General features: G+C 48.4%; 1 protein-coding gene across 1 annotated transcript; it reads left to right on the forward strand.

The window, feature by feature from the left end:
- The first annotated feature begins 122 nt into the window (after positions 1–122).
- Positions 123–17,884, forward strand: LOC141077531 (vomeronasal type-2 receptor 26-like). Its single transcript, XM_073564525.1, has 6 exons — positions 123–370; positions 9,927–10,215; positions 12,985–13,806; positions 14,416–14,769; positions 16,432–16,555; positions 16,918–17,884. The coding sequence occupies exons 1-6, from the start codon at positions 123–125 to the stop codon at positions 17,811–17,813; spliced, it is 2,733 nt and encodes a 910-aa protein (XP_073420626.1). The 3' UTR covers positions 17,814–17,884.
- The last annotated feature ends 3,682 nt before the right edge of the window (positions 17,885–21,566 follow it).

The raw sequence follows: 21,566 nt of genomic DNA on the forward strand, positions 1-21,566 counted from the left end.
TCAATTTTCCACAATTATCCCATTAGAACGCCTCAATTATCCTGTCACACGGCGGGGGATCAGGTAATCATGGAGGAAGAGATATAAGGGAGGCGCCGCCGCTCCTCCCGGTGGTCACACACATGAGTCTGGTCGTTCACTGTCACGTTTCCGACCTCCAGATGATGATATCGAAGATTCTGGTTTTTCTAGCGCTCATCGTAGTCGTCCAAGAATCTGCCCAAAATCGATGTCACCTGGAAAAAGAAAGTATTAAATCCTTCTCCTCCCGGGGAGACATCGTCCTCGGAGTCATCACTCTCATCCATTCCACCATCAACCAAAAGTACGAGACGTTCAGCGAGAAACCGGAGGCCGCGACCTGCGAAGAGTAAGAGAAAGAAATGATGGAGAAAACGTAGGAAGAGAGAAGGCGGGATTCCTCTATAAATCATCTATCTATTTATTATCGATCTGTCTATTATTTGTCTATCTATTTATCAATCTATCTATAGATCTATCTATCCATCTATATATTATCTATCGTCTATCTATCTCTCTATCATCTCTCTGTTATCCATCTATTATCTAGCCATCCATCCATCTTTGTTTCTCCCCTTTTTCCCATCTATTATATATTTATCTATTATCTATCTATCATCTATCTATTATCGATCTTTCTATTATTTATCTATCTATCAATCAACCTATCTATAGATCTATCTATCCATCTATCTATTATCTATCTAGATATCTATCTATCTAGATATCTATCTATCTAGATATTATCTATCTAGATATTATCTATCTATCTATTATCTAATTATCTATCTATCTATCTATTATCTACCTGTTATCTATCTATCTATCTATTATCTATCTATTATGTATCTGTTATCCATCTATCATTTATCTATGTGTCAGTAACTATCTACATTGCTGCTTGAAAGTTTGTGAACACTTCAGAATTTTCCATATTTTTCTGCATAAATTTTAACTAACACTACATTAGATTTTCACACAAGAACTAAAAATAGATAAGAAAGTACAGTGCCTTGAAAAAGTCTTCATTCCCCATGAAGTTTTCCACATTTTTTTCACATTACACCCACAAACATAAATATATATATTTTACTGGGATTTTATGTAATAACAACACAAAGTAGCAAATATTTGAGAAGTGTAAAGGAAATGATACAGGATTTTTGTAATGTTTAAATTTATAAATCTGGGCATTGTTTCATGTATTTATGTTCAGCCCCTGAGTCAGGACTTTGTAGGACCATCTTTTCTCTGCAGTCTTTTGAGGTCTGTCTCTCCACCTTTCTCTGCAGTCTTTTGGGGTCTGTCTCTCCACCTTTCTCTGCAGTCTTTTGGGGTCTCTCTCTCCACCTTTCTCTGCAGTCTCTTGGGGTCTGTCGCTCCACCTTTCTCTGCAGTATTTTGTGGTCTGTCTCTCCCATCTCTCTCTGCAGTGTTTTGGGGTCTGTCTCTCCAGCTTTCTCTGCAGTCATTTGGGGTCTATCTCTCCCACCTCTCTCTGCAGTGTTTTGGGGTCTGTCTCTCCACCTTTCTCTGCAGTCTTTTGGGGTCTGTCTCTCCCACCTCTCTCTGCAGTGTTTTGGGGTCTGTCTCTCCAGCTTTCTCAGCAGTGTTTTGGGGTCTGTCTCTCCAGCTTTCTCTGCAGTCTTTTGGGGTCTGTCTCTCCCACCCTTCTCTGCAGTCTTTTGGGGTCTGTGTCCCACCTTTCTCTGCAGTCTTTTGGGGTCTGTCTCTCCCACCTCTCTCTGCAGTGTTTTGGGGTCTTTCTCTCCAGCTTTCTCTGCAGTCTTTTGGGGTCTGTCTCTCCACCTTTCTCTGCAGTCTTTTGGGGTCTGTCTCTCCACCTTTCTCAGCAGTCTTTTGGGGTCTGTCTCTCCACCTTTCTCTGCAGTCTTTTGGGGTCTGTCTCTCCACCTTTCTCTGCAGTCTCTTGGGGTCTGTCGCTCCACCTTTCTCTGCAGTATTTTGGGGTCTGTCTCTCCCATCTCTCTCAGCAGTGTTTTGGGGTCTGTCTCTCCAGCTTTCTCTGCAGTCTTTTGGGGTCTGTCTCTCCCACCTCTCTCTGCAGTGTTTTGGGGTCTGTCTCTCCAGCTTTCTCTGCAGTCTTTTGGGGTCTGTCTCTCCCACCTCTCTCTGCAGTGTTTTGGGGTCTGTCTCTCCAGCTTTCTCAGCAGTGTTTTGGGGTCTGTCTCTCCAGCTTTCTCTGCAGTCTTTTGGGGTATGTCTCTCCCACCTCTCTCTGCAGTGTTTTGGGGTCTGTCTCTCCACCTTTCTCTGCAGTCTTTTGGGGTCTGTCTCTCCCACCTCTCTCTGCAGTGTTCTGGGGTCTGTCTCTCCAGCTTTCTCTGCCGTCTTTTGAGGTCTGTCTATTCCACCTCTCTCTGCGGGGTTTTGGGGTCTCTCTCTCCACCTTTCTCAGCAGTCTTTTGGGGTCTGTCTCCACCTTTCTCTGCAGTCTTTTGGGGTCTCTCTCTCCACCTTTCTCTGCAATCTCTTGGGGTCTGTCGCTCCACCTTTCTCTGCAGTATTTTGAGGTCTGTCTCTCCCATCTCTCTGCAGTTTTTTGGGGTCTGTCTCTCCAGCTTTCTCTGCAGTCTTTTGGGGTCTGTCTCTCCCACCTCTCTCTGCAGTGTTTTGGGGTCTGTCTCTCTCACCTTTCTCTGCAGTCTTTTGGGGTCTGTCTCTCTCACCTTTCTCTGCAGTCTTTTGGGGTCTGTCTCTCTCACCTTTCTCTGCAGTCTTTTGGGTTCTGTCTCTCCCACCTTTCTCTGCAGTCTTTTGGGTCTGTCTGTCCACCTTTCTCTGCAGTCTTTTGGGTCTGTCTGTCCACCTTTATCTGCAGTTTTTTGGGGTCTGTCTCTCTCACCTTTCTCTGCAGTCTTTTGGGGTCTGTCTCTCCCACCCTTCTCTGCAGTCTTTTGGGGTCTGTGTCCCACCTTTCTCTGCAGTCTTTTGGGGTCTGTCTCTCCCACCTTTCTCTGCAGTCTTTTGAGGTCTGTCTCTCCCACCTTTCTCTGCAGTTTTTTGGGGTCTGTCTCTCCTCCTTTCTCTGGAGTCTTTTGGGGTCTGTCTCTCCCACCTTTCTCTGCAGTCTTTTGGGGTCTGTCGCTCCACCTTTCTCTGCAGTCTTTTGGGGTCTGTCTCTCCCACCTTTCTGTGCAGTCTTTTGGGGTCTGTCGCTCCACCTTTCTCAGCAGTCTTTTGGGGTCTGTCTCTCCAGCTTTCTCTGCAGTCTTTTGGGGTCTGTCTCTCCCACCTCTCTCTGCAGTGTTTTGGGGTCTGTCTCTCTCACCTTTCTCTGCAGTCTTTTGGGGTCTGTCTCTCTCACCTTTCTCTGCAGTCTTTTGGGGTCTGTCTCTCTCACCTTTTTCTGCAGTCTTTTGGGGTCTGTCTCTCCCACCTTTCTCTGCAGTCTTTTGGGTCTGTCTGTCCACCTTTATCTGCAGTTTTTTGGGGTCTGTCTCTCTCACCTTTCTCTGCAGTCTTTTGGGGTCTTTCTCTCCCACCCTTCTCTGCAGTCTTTTGGGGTCTGTGTCCCACCTTTCTCTGCAGTCTTTTGGGGTCTGTCTCTCCCACCTTTCTCTGCAGTCTTTTGAGGTCTGTCTCTCCCACCTTTCTCTGCAGTTTTTTGGGGTCTGTCTCTCCTCCTTTCTCTGGAGTCTTTTGGGGTCTGTCTCTCCCACCTTTCTCTGCAGTCTTTTGGGGTCTGTCGCTCCACCTTTCTCTGCAGTCTTTTGGGGTCTGTCTCTCCCACCTTTCTCTGCAGTCTTTTGGGGTCTGTCTCTCCCACCTTTCTCTGCAGTCTTTTGGGGTCTGTCTCTCCCACCTTTCTCTGCAGTCTTTTGGGGTCTCTGTCTCTCCACCTTTAAAAATAATAATAAATGTTATTTCTATAGCGCCGACATATTCCGCAGCACTTTACATTTTGGAGGGGACTTGTACAGACGATAGACATTACAGCATAACAATAATCACACAGATCATAACAGATACCAAGAGGAGTGAGGGCCCTGCTCGCAAGCTTACAGTCTATGAGGAAAGAGGGAGACACGAAAGGTGGGTGGTAACAGTTGCCCTGATTGTATGGACCAGCCATAATGTTAAGTGTGTAACAGTACAGACACAGAGGGCTAATGGATGCATAAAGCATGTGGGAACATGATGCGGGGAACCTGGTTATGGTAAAACTTTTGGCTGTGCCACACAGGGATAGATTTGGTTAATGCGTTGAGGCGATAGGCCAGTCTGAATAAACGCGTTTTCAGGGCACGCTTAAAATTGTGGGGATTGGGGACTAATCGCATTGACCTGGGAAGTGCATTCCAAAGAATTGGCGCAGCACGTGTAAAGTCTTGGAGACGGGAGTGGGAGGTTCTGATTATTGAGGATGCTAACCTCAGGTCATCAGCAGAACGGAGGGCGTGGGTAGGGTGGTATACTGAAACAAGGGAGGAGATGTAGGGTGGTGCTGAGCCATGGAGGGCTTTGTGGGTGAGGGTAATAAGTCTGTACTGGATTCTGGAGTGGATGGGTAGCCAGTGTAATGACTGGCACAAGGTAGAGGCATCGGTGTAACGATTGGTGAGGAATATGATCCTGGCTGCAGCATTCAAGACAGATTGGAGGGGGGAGAGTTTGGTAAGAGGGAGACCGATTAGAAGAGAGTTACAATAGTCAAGACGAGAATAAATAAGAGAAACAGTAAGAGTTTTTGCAGAGTCAAAAGTAAGAAAAGGTCGAATTTTAGAAATGTTTTTGAGGTGCAGATAACAAGAGCGAGCCAGTGATCGAATGTGGGGGGCGAAGGAAAGCTCGGAGTCAAGTATGACCCCAAGACAGCGGGCATGTTGCTGGGGAGTAATAGTGGAGCCACACACTGAAATGGCAATGTCGGGTATAGGTACATTAGTAGAGGGAGGAAACACAAGGAGTTCAGTCTTTGACAGGTTCAGTTTCAGATATAGTGAGGACATGATGTTGGACACAGCGTTTAGACAATCGCCGGTGTTTTCTAGAAAGGCTGGCGTGATGTCAGGAGAAGAAGCGTATAATTGGGTGTCATCAGCATAGAGATGGTACTGGAAACCAAATCTACTGATTGTTTGACCAATAGGGGCAGTGTACAAGGAGAAGAGGAGGGGGCCTAGAACCGATCCTTGAGGGACCCCAACAGTAAGGGGAAGGTGAGAGGAGGAGGAACCGGCAAAAGATACAGTAAAGGAGCGGTCAGAGAGATAGGAGGAGAACCAGGAGAGAACGGTGTCCTTGAGGCCAATGGAGCGGAGCATAGTGAGGAGGAGCTGATGATCCACAGTGTCGAATGCTGCAGAGATCCAAGAGAATTAGCATGGAGTAGTGACCATTAGATCTAGCTGTTAGTAGATCATTAGAGACTTTAGTGAGCGCAGTTTCAGTAGAGTGTAAAGAGCGGAGACCGGATTGGAGAGGGTCGAGAAGAGAGTTATCAGAGAGACAGCGGATCAGACGGGCGTGGACCAGGCGTTCCAGGAGTTTAGCGATAAAGGGAAGATTAGAGACAGGTCTATAGTTAGTGGCACAGTTTTGGTCGAGGGATGGTTTTATAAGTAGTGGATGTATGACGGCATGCTTAATTGAGGAGGGAAAGATACCAGAAAAGAGAGAGAGGTTAAATATTTTAGGTGAGTGGTGACAGCAGGGGAAAGGGACTGGAGGAGATGTGATGGAAATGGGTCACTAGTGCAAGTGGTTGGGCGAGAAGATGCAAGGAGCCTGCTTATTTCTTCTTCTGTGACTGGTTCAAAATCAGAGAGTGAGCTAGATGCAGTGGGGGAGGGAGGACAGTGCATGGTATGAGGGGATTGGGAGATAATTTCCTGTCGGATATGATCAATTTTTTCTTTGAAGTAATTGGCCAGATCGTCGGCTCGAAGCTCCGTGGTTGGGGCCTGTACTCTTGGGTTGAGCAGGGAATGAAAAGTGTCAAAGAGACCTTTCGGGTTATTGGACAGTGAGGTGATGAGGGTGTTGAAATAGGCTTGTTTGGAGAGGTGAAGGGCAGTGTTGTATGTTCTTTCTCTGCAGTGTTTTGGGGTCTGTCGCTCCACCTTTCTTTGTAGTGTTTTGGGGTCTGTGTCTCCACCTTTCTCTGCAGTCTTTTGGGGTCTGTCTCTCCCACCTTTCTCTGCAGTCTTTTGGGGTCTCTCTCTCCCACCTTTCTCTGCGGTGTTTTGGGGTCTGTCTCTCCACCTTTCTCTGCAGTCTTTTGGGGTCTGTCTCTCCACCTTTCTCTGCAGTGTTTTGGGGTCTGTCTCTCCACCTTTCTCTGCAGTGCTTTGGGGTCTGTCTCTCCACCTTTCTCTGCAGTGTTTTTTGGGGTCTGTCTCTCCCACCTTTCTCTGAAGTGTTTCGGGGTCTGTCTCTCCCACCTTTCTCTGCAGTGTTTTGGGGTCTGTCTCTCCACCTTTCTCTGCAGTCTTTTGGGGTCTGTCTCTCTCACCTTTCTCTGCAGTCTTTTGGGGTCTGTCTCCCCCACCTTTCTCTGCAGTCTTTTGGGGTCTGTCTCCCCCACCTTTCTTTGCAGTGTTTTGGGGTCTGTCTCGCCACCTTTCTCTGCAGTCTTTTGGGGTCTTTCTCTCCCACCTTTCTCTGCAGTGTTTTGGGGTCTTTCTCTCCCACCTTTCTCTGCAGTGTTTTGGGGTCTGTCTCCCCCACCTTTCTCTGCAGTCTTTTGGGGTCTGTCTCCCCCACCTTTCTTTGCAGTGTTTTGGGGTCTGTCTCCACCACCTTTCTTTGCAGTGTTTTGGGGTCTGTCTCTCCACCTTTCTCTGCAGTCTTTTGGGGTCTGTCTCTCTCACCTTTCTCTGCAGTCTTTTGGGGTCTGTCTCCCCCACCTTTCTTTGCAGTGTTTTGGGGTCTGTCTCTCCACCTTTCTCTGCAGTGTTTTGGGGTCTTTCTCTCCCACCTTTCTCTGCAGTGTTTTGGGGTCTGTCTCTCCTCCTTTCTCTGCAGTCTTTTGGGGTCTGTATTGCCCACCTTTCTCTGCAGTGCTTTAGGGTCTGTCTCCCCAGGGGTGGGATTCAGCGGGTTCTCCCCGGTTCGGTGGAACCGGTTGTTAAAAAAGCAGCCGGTTCCCCGAACCGAGGAGATCTAGAGCCGCGATCCGGTCCTCTGATGTTGCTGGCGCTGCCTGGAGGCAAGGAGCAGAGGAGGACTCTTGCTCTGCTTCCCGCTGGATACCGCGCGCATTGATACGTGACGACGTATGCTGCTGCTCTGTCTGCTGACTAGTACTGGACAGAGCACAGCAGTCAGCACACCCTGGCGGCCCTCGCTGTCCGCGCACTGATTCCTGCGGCTGCCCAGTGAGCTGAGCCTGGACAGGACATTAGTCGGTGTGGTGGCCCGCCGCCCGCCTGCCTCACTGCGCGATTAATTTACTTCAGTCTTCAGTTCAACAACTTCAGCCTGTGTATGGTACACAGGCCAACACCAGGTCTGTTACTGTATATGTGCAGTGCTGCTGCTTATTGGGGGCCTGTGCTGTGCTGCCTACTAGGGACCTGTGCCTGCCTATTGAGGACCTGTACTGCCTATTAGGGACCTGTACTGCCTATTAGGGACCTGTGCCTGCCTATTAGGGACCTGTGCCTGCCTATTAGGGACCTGTGCCTGCCTATTGGGGACCTGTTCTGCCTATTATGGACCTGTTCTGCCTATTAGGGACCTGTGCCTGCCTATTGGGGACCTGTGCCTGCCTATTGGGGACCTGTGCTGCCTACTAGCGACCTATTGTATACAAAAACACATGGAGTAAAGACATCCACCAAGGATAATATAAAAAATAGTTTTATTCTGAAAAGTTAATAATGTAGACAATAAAGTACATAAAGACGGGTCACATAATAAAAGAGCTCCATATGATAAGGAATTCAGGTACAGAAAAACACATGTAGCAATACTAACAGCAATGGAATGTATATAATGGATATGCAGAGATAAGTAAAGTGCCAGTGCTTAAAGTCTTTCATTCAGATATCCAGAGAATCCCACAAAGTGACCCCCTCACAGTAATAAACCATCACAACATAATAGCTCAAAATCTTAATCTGGAGGCCACATAATGAAAAACCTGTTCAAAACCGCTTACCCATAGCTGATTAGTATGCCACACGTGTAGCCCCCTACTAGCGACCTATGCCTGCCATTTGGGGACTTGTGCCTGCCTATTAGGGACCTGTGCCTGCCTATTAGGGACCTGTGCCTGCCTATTAGGGACCTGTGCTGCCTATAGGGAACAATGCTGCCTATTGGGGACCTGTGCTGCCTATAGGGAACAATGCTGCCTATTGGGGACCTGTGCTGCCTATAGGGAACAATGCTGCCTATTGGGGACCTGTGCTGCCTATTGGGGACCTGTGCTGCCTATTGGGGACCTGTGCTGCCTATTGGGGAACAATGCTGTCTATTGGGGACCTGCACTGCCTATTGGGGACCTATGCTGCCTATTGGGGACCTATGCTGCCTATTGGGGACCTGTGCTGCCTATTGGGGAACAATGCTGTCTATTGGGGACCTGTGCTGCCTATTGGGGAACAATGCTGTCTATTGGGGACCTGTGCTGCCTACTAGGGACCTGTGCTGCCTATAGGGAACAATGCTGCCTATTGGGGACCTGTGCTGCCTATAGGGAACAATGCTGCCTATTGGGGACCTGAGCTGCCTATTGGGGACCTGTGCTGCCTATTGGGGAACAATGCTGTCTATTGGGGACCTGTGCTGTCTATAGGGAACAATGCTGCCTATTGGGGACTTTAGCTGCCTAATGGGGAACAATGCTGTCTATTGGGGACCTGCACTGCCTATTGGGGACCTATGCTGCCTATTGGGGACCTATGCTGCCTATTTGGGGACCTGTGCTGCCTATTGGGGAACAATGCTGTCTATTGGGGACCTGTGCTGCCTATTGGGGACCTGTGCTGCCTATTGGGGAACAATGCTGTCTATTGGGGACCTGTGCTGCCTACTAGGGACCTGTGCTGCCTATTGGGGAACCATGCTGCCTTTTGGGGACTTGTGCTGCTTATTGGGGACCTGTGCTGCCTATTGGGGACCTGTGCTGCCTACAGGGAACAGCTCCTTGACTGCGCCCCTACTTGTATATGTTTGATGAAAAGGTGCATGTAAATGGGTGTGGGGTAATAATGGGTGTGGCTTAAAATGGGTGTGGCTTTCCTACACACAAACACAGAACCTGTTGTTAAAAATTTGAATCCCACTACTGTGTCTCCCCCACCTTTCTTTGCAGTGTTTTGGGGTCTGTCTCCCCCACCTTTCTTTGCAGTGTTTTGGGGTCTGTCTCTCCACCTTTCTCTGCAGTGCTTTAGGGTCTGTCTCCCCCACCTTTCTCTGCAGTGTTTAGGGTCTGTCTCCCCCACCTTTCTCTGCAGTGTTTAGGGTCTGTCTCCCCCACCTTTCTCTGCAGTGTTTTGGGGTCTGTCTCTCCACCTCTCTCTGCAGTGTTTTGGGGTCTGTCGCTCCACCTTTCTCTGCAGTCTTTTGGGGTCTGTCTCTCCACCTTTCTCTGCAGTCTTTTGGGGTCTCTCTCTCCACCTTTCTCTGCAGTGAGACTATGGATTCTTTACTGTAAGACCAGTGAGACTGTGGAGTTTGTTATACAGCCTCCATAGATGTGAAGGGACTGAGACACTGATGCACGGTCACCTCTACACTGTCAGCCACTCCTGGAAGTAGGTGTTGACCCCACTACCCTAAACCACTGTAATGGCATAAACCCTTTAATTAGAGGTAACTCATCTATAGAAGCTTTCCATGCAGGCAGATTATGATTGCCCCCCCCGGAAACTGATGTGGATGTGTATCCTATGTATGATGCACATTCATTAACATTGCGTTGTCTTCTCCAGTTTCCTTATCAGATATTACAGAGACGTCCTCGCAGTGGTTTTCGCCATCGAGGAGATTAATGCGAATGTTCACCTCCTGCCGAACTTCACCCTGGGGTTTAATATCTTTGACTCCTGTGTGTCGGAGGCCCGAGCCCTCCAGGCCGCCCTGATGCTTCTCTGGCCGGAGTCCAGTTATGAGTCCAGTCCTCGCTGGAAGGCTCCATTCCTGGCCGGGATTGTCGGAGACTCCATGTCCACCTTGTCAATTCCCATCGCCAGGATCCTGGGTCCGTGCCACTACCCTCAGGTAAAGCTCTGCGGGTCTGGAGGATGGTGGGAAAGGCTGGTGGGGGCAGTGATACATTGTTACATTATATGGACACCTCATTCCCTGGTTACATGGACAGCAGGTCCTGGGTGGGAGGACGACGGCCACTTCTAGACGATGTCTCCTGCAATATCTTCAACATGAAACATTCTCTATTGAGGCTGAAAAACTTTAAAGGGAAAATGTCATTAAAAAATCACTTGGTGGCTAAATCAGATTTTTTGCTACATGTATGTTTATTTATTGGCAATGTTTATATACACTGCTCACAAAATAAAGGGAACACTTAAATAGCAGAATATAACTCCGATTAAAAATGAAACTTCTGTGAAATCAAACTGTCCACTTAGGAAGCCACACTGATTGACAATCAATTTCACATGCTGCTGTGCAAATGGAATAGACAACAGATGGAAATTATTGGCAATTATCAAGACACCCTCAATAAAGGAGTGGTTCTGCAGGTGGGGACCACAGACCACATCTCAGTACCAATGCTTTCTGCCTGATGTTTTGGTCACTTTTGAATGTTGGTTGTGCTTTCACACTTGTGGTAGCATGAGACGGACTCTACAACCCATACAAGTGGCTCAGGTAGTGCAGCTCATCCAGGATGGCACATCAATGCGAGCTGTGGCAAGAAGGTTTGCTGTGTCTGTCAGCGTAGTGTCCAGAGGCTGGAGGCGCTACCACAAGACAGGCCAGTACGCCATGAGACGTGGAGGGGGCCGTAGGACGGCAACAACCCAGCAGCAGGACCGCTGCCTCCACCTTTGTGCAAGGAGGAACAGGAGGAGCACTGCCAGAGCCCTGCAAAATGACCTCCAGCAGGCCACAAATGTGCATGTGTCTGCACAAATGGTTAGAAACCGACTCCATGAGGATGGTCTGAGTGCCCAACGTCCACAGATGGGGGTTGTGGTCACAGCCCAACACCGTGCAGGACACTTGGCATTTGCCACAGAGCACCAGGATTGATAAATTCGCCACCCTGTGCTCTTCACAGATGAAAGCAGGTTCACACTGAGCACATGTGACAGAGTCTGGAGATGCCGTGGAGAGCGATCTGCTGCCTGCAACATCCTTCAGCATGACCGGTTTGGTAGTGGGTCAGTAATGGTGTGGGGTGGCATTTCCTTGGAGGGCCGCACAGTGTTGGGCTGTCAGCACAACCCCCATCTGTGGATGTCGGGCCCTCAGACCATCCTCATGGAGTTGGTTTCTAACCGTTTGTGCAGACACATGCACATTTGTGGCCTGCTGGAGGTTCCCTTTATTTTTTTGAACAGTGTATATAAAAAAATTGTGGAAACACGATGAGATCCGGAGTCCGGACCCAACATCTAGAATCTCCACTCACTGCTTGTAGAAATATAAAGGCGCCCTGTAAGGAAGTCCCCAGCGCCATAAAGCAGAGCAGTAAAGGCCTCTCACTTTTTAGACTCATACAGTCTGCATTTCAGAAAGGGTTACTTTCCTTACTATCCCAGTAGGGATGTCAATAAAAGATAACACCTCTATGTATGGCGGGTGGCACATGGAGGTGGGGGCATTGGTGCATTGAGGCACGTGGAGGTGGGGGCATTGGTGCATTGAGGCACGTGGAGGTGGGGGCATTGGTGCATTGAGGCACGTGGAGGTGGGGGCATTGGTGCATTGAGGCACGTGGAGGTGCATTGAGGCACGTGGAGGTGGGGGTACTAGTGCATTGAGGCATGTGGAGGTGGGGGCACTGGTGCATTGTGACACAACTCAGCTGTCGGGTGACGCGGGACCAGGGTCTATTTCCCTTTCCATAACACTAGAGACGCCCTAGCTTGCCCTATTCCATGGGATACTTCTGAGGGTGAAGATGCCGGGGCCGTCACCCTTGCCTTATCTCTTGAATCAGTTCTCCGTCTGTTCTTTTCCCCCCACCCAGGGAAGAGGGGAACTGCCATGCACTGCAGTACACCAACCCGACAAACAAGGCAACACAAACAAGGGTTACCGGAAAACTCCAGACACACAAAGTATACACTCACATATAACAGAGGAATGCACCGGGGAGTGGAGGACGGGGAAAACAAAGTAATTATCACACTTACAAACCACGTAAAAGTCACAGATAAATCCTAAAAACTCCTTCTTATATGAACACCTTTCCTCCAAGCCATGCAGCATAAGCTATCTCTGACATGGGCTTCTATCAGGACCCAGATTAAAAAGGGGATGGGAGTGGCTAACTGTGCTCAGCTGAAAGCTCAGACTCCCAGAGTGCCCAACATGGCAGATTAACCCCTGCTCTGCCTAAAGAAATTAACACTATTTAAAAAGAAGAAGTGCTTCTTCTCAGTGCAGGAGTAGGAGCAATTAGACGCTGCGGTCTTCTGGCTCCTCTCTGTTGCCGTAAACCCATGACACTTTAAGGCACATGGATATGGGGATACTGATGCATTGGGGCACGTGGAGGTGGGGGCACTGATGCATTGGGGCACGTGGAGGTGGGGGCACTGATGCATTGAGGCACGTGGAGGTGTGGGCCCTAGTGCATTGAGCCACATGTAGGTGGGGCACTAGTGCACTGGAGCACGTGGAGGTGAGGGCATTAGAGCATTGAGGCATGTGTAGGTGGGGGCACTAGTGCATTGAGACATGTGGAGGTGGACCCACTGTTGAATTGCGGCACGTGTAGGTGGGGGCACTGGTGAGTATAAACGTCACTTGATATTAACTTATTTGGAAGTTTTTACTGTTCTTAATTTCCAGATCAGTTTTGGAGCTTTCGATCCCGACTTAGGTGACAGACACCAGTTTCCCACTTTCCTGCGCACCGTGCCCAATGAGAACATCCAGAATAAAGCCATCTCTCAGCTGCTGAAGCATCTCGGATGGACATGGGTGGGAATCTTGACCAGAGATGATGACCTGGGGGCACTCGATGGCCAAAACTTGAAAGAAGAAATAAGTCGTAACCAGGGCTGTGTGGCTTTCCTGGAGAAGATCCATTACCGATACTCCATGGAGAGGATCAGGAAGATATATGACATTGTCATGAACTCTACCGCCATTGCGGTCGTTGTGTACAGTGAGGAAATGCACGTGAAGCCTCTTCTGGACATGATGGCAGAGGCCAGGACAAAGGGCAAAATCTGGATCTATACCCTGAGCTTCACCTTCATCCCAGTCATGTTCTCAGAAGGAACCTCCAAGCTACTGAATGGTTCCATTGGTCTCGTCCTCCATAGCGAGCCTCTGCCCCAGTTTGACGGTTATCTTAGAAACATCAACCCAAACAAAAACCCCGAAGACATTTACATAAAGGATTTTTGGAAGGTGGCATTCAATTGTATCTGGTCCTCCAATGCTCCTCCTGCCAATGACACTGGAGATGTAGTGAACTGCGGTGGGGATGAAGATCTGGGGGACAAGGTGGAGTTGCTGTTTGAGCTGGGGGATCTGAGTTACACCTTCCAGGCTTACATTGCAGTTTATGCCTTTGCTTATGCTCTTCACAACCTCCTGTACTGTGTGAGTCCTGCGCAGAGGTCCGCCACCACCTGTGGAGAAGAAGCTCTGCTGCCCTGGCAGGTATCCAGACCACCACCAGGCCGTTAGATGGAATATGTCCCTGGGTTGTAGATTGTAGATCTCACAATGTGGCGCTAACATCGTGTTCTGGTTCCATGATGTAATGCCGTCAGTTAGGGCAGCAATGTGCATGTGTGGCCCCGCGGGATTGGAGGTGATGGAGGAGATAGAGACAATTACAACCTGTTTATGAAATGAAGGATATTACTGAAATAGTTTTGAATATGTTTCCAGTTTTGTGCACACAGCTCCTTCACATAATATAACAGTACAGAGCAGGGTAGCTAGGAATCCGTCACTGGGGTGAGATAGAATAAGAAACAGAAAGAAGCATCAGAATAGAAGACATTACAGACCACTGCTAAGCAGTGTGTCTGTGAATCAAGCATCAGGGTGAGATTAAATATCTAATGGAAAGAAGCAGCAGCATGGAGGACATGATATAACAGTACAGAGCAGTGTAGCTGGGAATCCATCACTGGGGTGAGATAAAATAGAAAGCAGCAGCATTTGTATATTTTTTTAGCATTTCTTCCTTGTCTAGATTCCACTCGCTGCTTTGTGGATGATGATCATTTTCACTTGTGGTTATTTTTTTCATCTTTTTAGGCTGATACTTTGGAAATCTATGATTGTGACGCAACATTCAGTGAAGATCTCAATACGCAAAGTTTCATCACAGACTCCTGGAAATATGGAGGCCGTAACGTGACCACAGGTTTTTATTTCTTTCAGGTCTACCGTTATCTGATGGGAGTTTCCTTCACGACCCGCTCAGGAGATGAAATATTCTTTAATGATATCGGTGAAGTTCCGGCCACATTTGATATAATGAACCTTCAGATACTTTCTAATAAAGAGTACAGATTGGTGAAGGTGGGGAGATACGATTCTCGGGCCGCTACGAGTGAGCAGATCTCTCTAGATATTGGGACTGTCATATGGAACCAGGAATATAAGGAGGTGACCTGACCGTCCATTATTACATTATAACCTGATTTTGTGAAGCCCTTAATCTATGCAGAACATGTTCCATTTAAATGCATTGTAATATTGTTTTTAGATTTTACACCCAGAAAAGAACAACAACAGGAGCTAATAATACTGAATCGTAGGAAATAGACCCAAAAAGGATGTGATTGATCGAATAGGCTTTCTCCTGCTGGAACTTATGGCCCCTGCTCTAAAAGAAATCCTTTATTTTGTGCAGCGAACTCCCCTTAATGGTGACTGCAGACAAGATCTCATCATGTATCTCTGTATACAGGGAGCTCCCCCTAGTGGTGGCTGCAGACAAGATCTCATCATGTATCTCTGTATACAGAGAGCTCCCCCTAGTGGTGACTGCAGACAAGATCTCATCATGTATCTCTGTATACAGGGAGCTCCCCCTAGTGGTGGCTTCAGACAGGATCTTATCATGTATCTCTGTATACAGGGAGCTCCCCCTAGTGGTGGCTGCAGACAGGACCTTACCATGTATCTCTGTATACAGGGAGCTCCCCCTAGTGGTGGATGCAGACAGAATCTTATCATGTATCTCTGTATACAACGAGCTCCCCCTAGTGGTGATTGCAGACAGGATCTTATCATGTATCTCTGTATACAGGGAGCTCCCCCTAGTGGTGACTGCAGACAGAATCTTATCATGTATCTCTCTATATAGGGAGCTCCCCCTAGTGGTGACTGCAGACAGGATCTTATCATGTATCTCTGTATACAGGGAGCTTCCCCTAGTGGTGGCTGCAGACAGGATCTCATCATGTATCTCTGTATACAGGGAGCTCCCCCTAGTGGTGGCTGCAGACAAGATCTCATCATGTATCTCTGTATACAGGGAGCTCCCCCTAGTGGAGGCTGCAGACAGGATCTTATCATGTATCTCTGTATACAGGGAGCTCCCCCTAGTGGTGGCTGCAGACAGGACCTTACCATGTATCTCTGTATACAGGGAGCTCCCCCTAGTGGTGGATGCAGACAGAATCTTATCATGTATCTCTGTATACAACGAGCTCCCCCTAGTGGTGATTGCAGACAGGATCTTATCATGTATCTCTGTATACAGGGAGCTCCCCCTAGTGGTGGATGCAGACAGGGTCTTATCATGTATCTCTGTATACAGGGAGCTCCCCCTAGTGGTGACTGCAGACAGAATCTTATCATGTATCTCTGTATACAGGAAGCTCCCCCTAGTGGTGACTGCAGACAGAATCTTATCATGTATCTCTGTATACAGGGAGCTCCCCCTAGTGGTGGCTGCAGACAGGATCTTATCATGTATCTCTGTATACAGGGAGCTCCCCCTAGTGGTGACTGCAGACAGAATCTTATCATGTATCTCTGTATACAGGGAGCTCCCCCTAGTGGTGGATGCAGACAGGATCTTATCATGTATCTCTATATGCAGGGAGATCCCCCTAGTGGTGGATGCAGACAGGATCTTATCATTTATCTCTGTATACAGGGAACTCCCCCTAGTGGTGACTGCAGACAGGATCTTAACATATATCTCGGTATACAGGGAGCTCCCCCTAGTGGTGGCTGCAGACAGGATATTATCATGTATCTCTGTATACAATTTGGGGATTAATTAAAAATACAGTTTCAACTTTTCTTTATTTTTAGGTTCCACATTCAGTTTGCAGTGAAAGTTGTAAACCTGGAAAACGGAAAGTCTCTGTCCAGGGCCTCCCCATATGCTGCTTCCAGTGTGTTCCGTGCTCGCTTGGGGAAATCTCAAATGAAACTGGTAATGGAGGTTATTTTTCTTCATCTGACTTTGGTTGCTTTGTTTGTTGGTTAAATGATTGTAATAATTTATAGACAATTTAGATTTCTTGCTCCTGACCTCACCAAGTATATGATGTCAAATAATGAGAACCGAATATTATTTTTCACATAAACTTGCTAAAAATGCAGCAAGCCATGAAAAATCATCACATACATTATTATGCCGGGTCCTAGGAGGCAGGGCACAGAACACACTGAATCATCATGCTTGGCCCCTCGGGCCCTGGTATAACACTGACTTGAGTGATTCTCTAAACTTCTATGTTGCATGTTTTATCTTTTTCTCATATGAAGTCATTCATGAATCATTTTTGACTCCAGACGCAGCTGTTTGTATGAAATGCCCAGAAGACATGTGGCCCAATGAGAAGCAGGACATCTGCCTCATGAAGGTAGTGCAGTTCCTGTCCTACGAAGAGATGATGGGGGTCTCCTTGTCTGCCGCTTCCATCACCTTCTCCATTAAAACCCTCACAATTTTATGCATCTTCAGAAAATTCTCAGAGACGCCGGTGGTGAAGGCCAATAACAGAAGCCTCAGCTACGTCATCCTTGTAGGACTCATCGTGTGTTTCCTCTCTGCACTCTTTTTCATTGGGTATCCTTCAGGGGTCATCTGCCTCCTCCGTCAGGTTGTGTTTGGTGTCTCCTTTTCAGTCGTTGTCTCCGGGATGTTGGCCAAGACAATTACGGTCATCCTTATCTTCCAGTCCACAAAATCCAATGCAATCAGCAAACACTTCGACTCCAGGATCTCACATGTGGTCATGTTCATCTGCCCTCTGTTCCAGGTTGGGATCTGCATTGTTTGGCTTGGAACGGTTCCCCCTTATGCAGAATTGAACATGACGTCTAAACCTGATACAATCATTGCACAATGTAACGAGGGATCCAACCTGTTCTTCTACTGCATGTTGGGTTATATGGGACTATTGGCCACTGTAAGCTTCATTGTGGCATTTTTATCCCGGAAACTCCCGGACAGCTTCAGTGAGGGCCAATATATCACCTTCAGCATGTTTGTGTTTCTCAGTGTCTGGATATGTTTTATTCCGGCTTATCTGAGCGCTGAAGGGAAGGACCTGGTTACAGTTGAAGTGTTTGCAATCATGGCTTCCAGTGCCGGTCTGTTGGGTTGTCTTTTCTTCCCTAAATGTTATATCATCCTGTTCAGACCAGAAATGAACACAAAACAGTATGTACGGGGGAAGCAATAACTTGGGTCCACCTGAAGTTCATATGAGGGTCTTCCTATGGTTTGTGTGTCGTCCATCTAAAGTTAATGTGTGCCCACCTAAAGTTTATGCGTGTCCACCTAAAGTTCATGCGTGTCCACCTAAAGTTCATGTGTATCCTAAAGTTTATGCATGTCCACCTAAAGTTCATGTGTGTCCTCCTAAAGTTCATGTGTGTCCTCCTAAAGTTCATGCGTGTCCTCCTAAAGTTCATGTGTGTCCTAAAGTTTATGCGTGTCCACCTAAAGCTCATGCGTGTCCAACTAAAGCTCATGCGTGTCCACCTAAATTTCATGTGTGTCCACCTAAAGTTCATGCATGTCCTCCTAAAGTTCATGTGTGTTCATGTGTGTCCACCTATAGTTCATGCATGTCCACCTAAAGTTCATGCGTGTCTGTAATGTAAAATGTCTATAAAGTATGATGTTTCTAGAACCTTCTAGAAATCTCCCACTTCACTCTGATGAGAAATTCAGCCTGTCAGCTCCTACAGCTTCCCTCCTTCCCCCTCTTTAACAGCCTGTGTCCGCACTGGTAATAGGACACTTCCCCTATAGCATTTGGCCCATCTCCACAGAAAGGAATGCTAATTAGTTAAGCTAAAGGAAGTCCTTTGTTTTCTGGGACATGTGTCTGAAATAAAACTATGAGAGATATTAAAATAGGCTAGCATGGGCTCCGATCGCGAGAGAAAAATGAAATGGACATTTCTGTAATCTGCACGGACCCGGCTTCCCTACAGTGGCTCTTGCAAAGTTCTATCACCGCCAGAAATGGAGATATGGATTGCTCCCAAATGGAGTGTCCTATCTAGTGCATTCTTGATGTTTTCTTGTTGGGTTCGTTACACTGGGAAACATGATACCCTTGGTGAGTTCATACGAGCTTCCCCCATTAAGATATGGTTATCATAACCTTTTTAGTAAAGTTATAACTGAGAGAGAAGGGGGGTTGGACCTCACCAGACCGCCCATTTCGTGAGGTCACAGACCCTAGGCTATAGGAATTCCCTACCAAATTCCAGTCAGTTCAGTCCTCCTGCCAGAGAGACGTGCCGATGAGTGGGGACGTTTGGTTAAGCGCCCCTCCCCCAGCCACATGGTCTGCCTGATACCAACTACGCACATGTGAGTGTTACTTTCTGTTCTTTCATCCACTTTGTTTTATATTTGTATTTGTACATATGTAATGTCTCATCTTTATAGCAACTTTTATCTATGTAATCACTGCCCACATTCTTTTGGGAATAAATGATAAAATCTATTAGCTCGATCTCCATGCTCTAAGAAACGAACTATGCGCCTTTTTTAGATAATTGCTACTAATTTCAGGGGTTTGCCGCGGACCCTCTTAATTAACTCTTTGATTAAGTAAAGCATGGCTGGTGGCAGCGTGGTGTGCACGGCTGGCGAGGCTAGCTGGCAGTACAGAAGGGTCTTATATTGCTGAATGAGTGGTTGAGGCCACAGCATTGATAATTCCCTTACTGCGGTAGTCTAGTTGCCCGTGCACAACAAGCAGCCCTTCCGGCGACTAATTATCCTAGGTGCAGTTCCCTGACTGACCTGAGGGTAAGGGGGGCGCCGGAGAGCTGCGAATTCCAAAGTGGAGCTGAGAACGTGGGATATACATAAATCCCCGCAGTTCTTGGAAGGTTGTTAGCAGTGGTGGGGCAACCAAAATACCCCCCTGCGATAAATTGTTAGAGCAAGATTAGCTTGCTGTGTTTTTGCCACATGGTGCCAGTGGTGGGATAACTAAGATAAGCCCCCACTGTGCCTGTGATAGCCGTGTGCCGGCATTGCGTCACGTCCCTCCGTCCGCTGACAAACCCGTGTCAGTGGTGGGATCGTGACCTATTGGTGGCACAGGGTCCGCTGTCCGTCACAAGTTGGCGGCAGCGGTCCGCTGTTCCTGACAGTGTCCTCCTAAAATGTATGCGTGTCCTGAAGTTCATGTGTGTCCACCTAAAGTTCATGTGTGTCCTGCTGAAGTCCATATGTTTCCATATAAAGTTCATGTTTCCACCTAAAGTTTGTGTGTCCTCCTGAATTTCATGAGTTTTCTGCTAACGTTTACATGCGTCCACCTAAAGTGAAGTTCTTATTTTGAAAATTCTAGTTCCCGGGTAATTTCTGCTGCCATAAAACCCCTCAATGTCCCCAAAGTTTTTGGTCTCATTGCTTCACAAATGTGAATTCAGTGGCGGATCTTAATAGGGGCGGATGGGGCGGTCGCCCCGGGCCCAAGGTTTTTAGGGGGCCCACCCGCCCAGGCAGGGGCCAATCCGGTCGGTCGGCATCGCATCGCATATGATCTGAGACTGTCATGTCACTGCTCACTGTGTGAGCCGCCCGCCGCCGCCCAGTGGGTAGGAACTTGGAAGGGGGGCGGGCAGTCCCAGGCAGGAGCAGAAGTTCCTTCCTCCTCTCTCTGTGTGCTGTGGGCGGTCAGGACTGAGAAGCGTGGAGGCGGCGGCCGGCCGACTGGCAGAGCACAGTGAGGAGGACGACTCGGAGAGAAGAGAAGAGGCGGCAGGGAGGTGGGTCACTGACAGTCTGACTCTGACACTCACCGTCGGTCGGCGTCACCATTTGGGAGGAGGATGCTCTGCCTCTCCCCAGCCTCCCTGGCTGCTCCCTCGGCTCGGCTCGGCTCCTGGGGCCTGTATATGATGAAGGGGGGGTGACTGGGGGCTGTATATGATGAAGGGGGGTGACTGGGGCCTGTATATGATGAAGGGGGTTGACTGGGGGCTGTATATGATGGAGGGGGGTGACTGGGGCCTGTATATGATGAAGGGGGGGTGACTGGGGCCTGTATATGATGGAGGGGGGTGACTGGGGCCTGTATATGATGAAGGGGGGGTGACTGGGGCCTGTATATGATGAAGGGGGGGTGACTGGGGCCTGTATATGATGAAGGGGGGGTGACTGGGGGCTGTATATGAAGGGGGGTGACTGGGGCCTGTATAAGATGAAGGGGTGACTGGGGCCTGTATATGATGAAGGGGGGGTGACTGGGGGCTGTATATGATGAAGGGGGGGTGACTGGGGGCTGTATATGATGAAGGGGGGGTAACTGAGGCCTGTATATGATGAAGGGGGGGTGACGGGTTGTACAGAATGAAGGGGGTGAGTGGGGGCTTCACAGGATGAAGGGGGGATGAGTGGGGGCTTCACATGATGAAGGGGGGTGAGTGGGGCTCCACATGATGAAGGGGGGTGAGTGGGGCTGCACATGATGAAGGGGGGGTGAGTGGGGCTGCATATGATGAAGGGGGGGTGAGTGGGGCTGCACATGATGAATTGGGGGTAAGGGGGACTACACATGATGGTGGGGGTAAAATTAACTGCACATGATGATGGGGTAGTGGGGCTGCACATGAAGTTGGGGGGGAAGGGGACTGCACATGATGAAATGGAAGGGGGGATAAGGGGCTGCAAATGATGAAGCGGCACTGCAGATGAAGTGAGTGGGTGATAGGGGACTGCAATGGATGAAGTAAGGGGACTTCAAATTAAAGTGGGGACATTAAAGTGGATCCCCTATGGCCAGGATCACGTTGGGCGATTTTGTGCGTATTGGCCGTAGGCCTACAGCTTATGTGCAACGTCTTTTTAGGCCATGTCCACACGTGGTGGAATGGTGGCGGGTTTTCCGTATGGACCCGCAGCAAACCAAGTGCTGCGGTCCGTACGGCTGTCAATTCCCGCACGGGGACCGCAGCGCTCA

This window comes from Dendrobates tinctorius, unplaced genomic scaffold, assembly GCF_039654945.1.
Source record: "Dendrobates tinctorius isolate UK_male_01 unplaced genomic scaffold, ASM3965494v1 ptg000455l, whole genome shotgun sequence".
Lineage (NCBI taxonomy): Eukaryota > Metazoa > Chordata > Amphibia > Anura > Dendrobatidae > Dendrobates > Dendrobates tinctorius.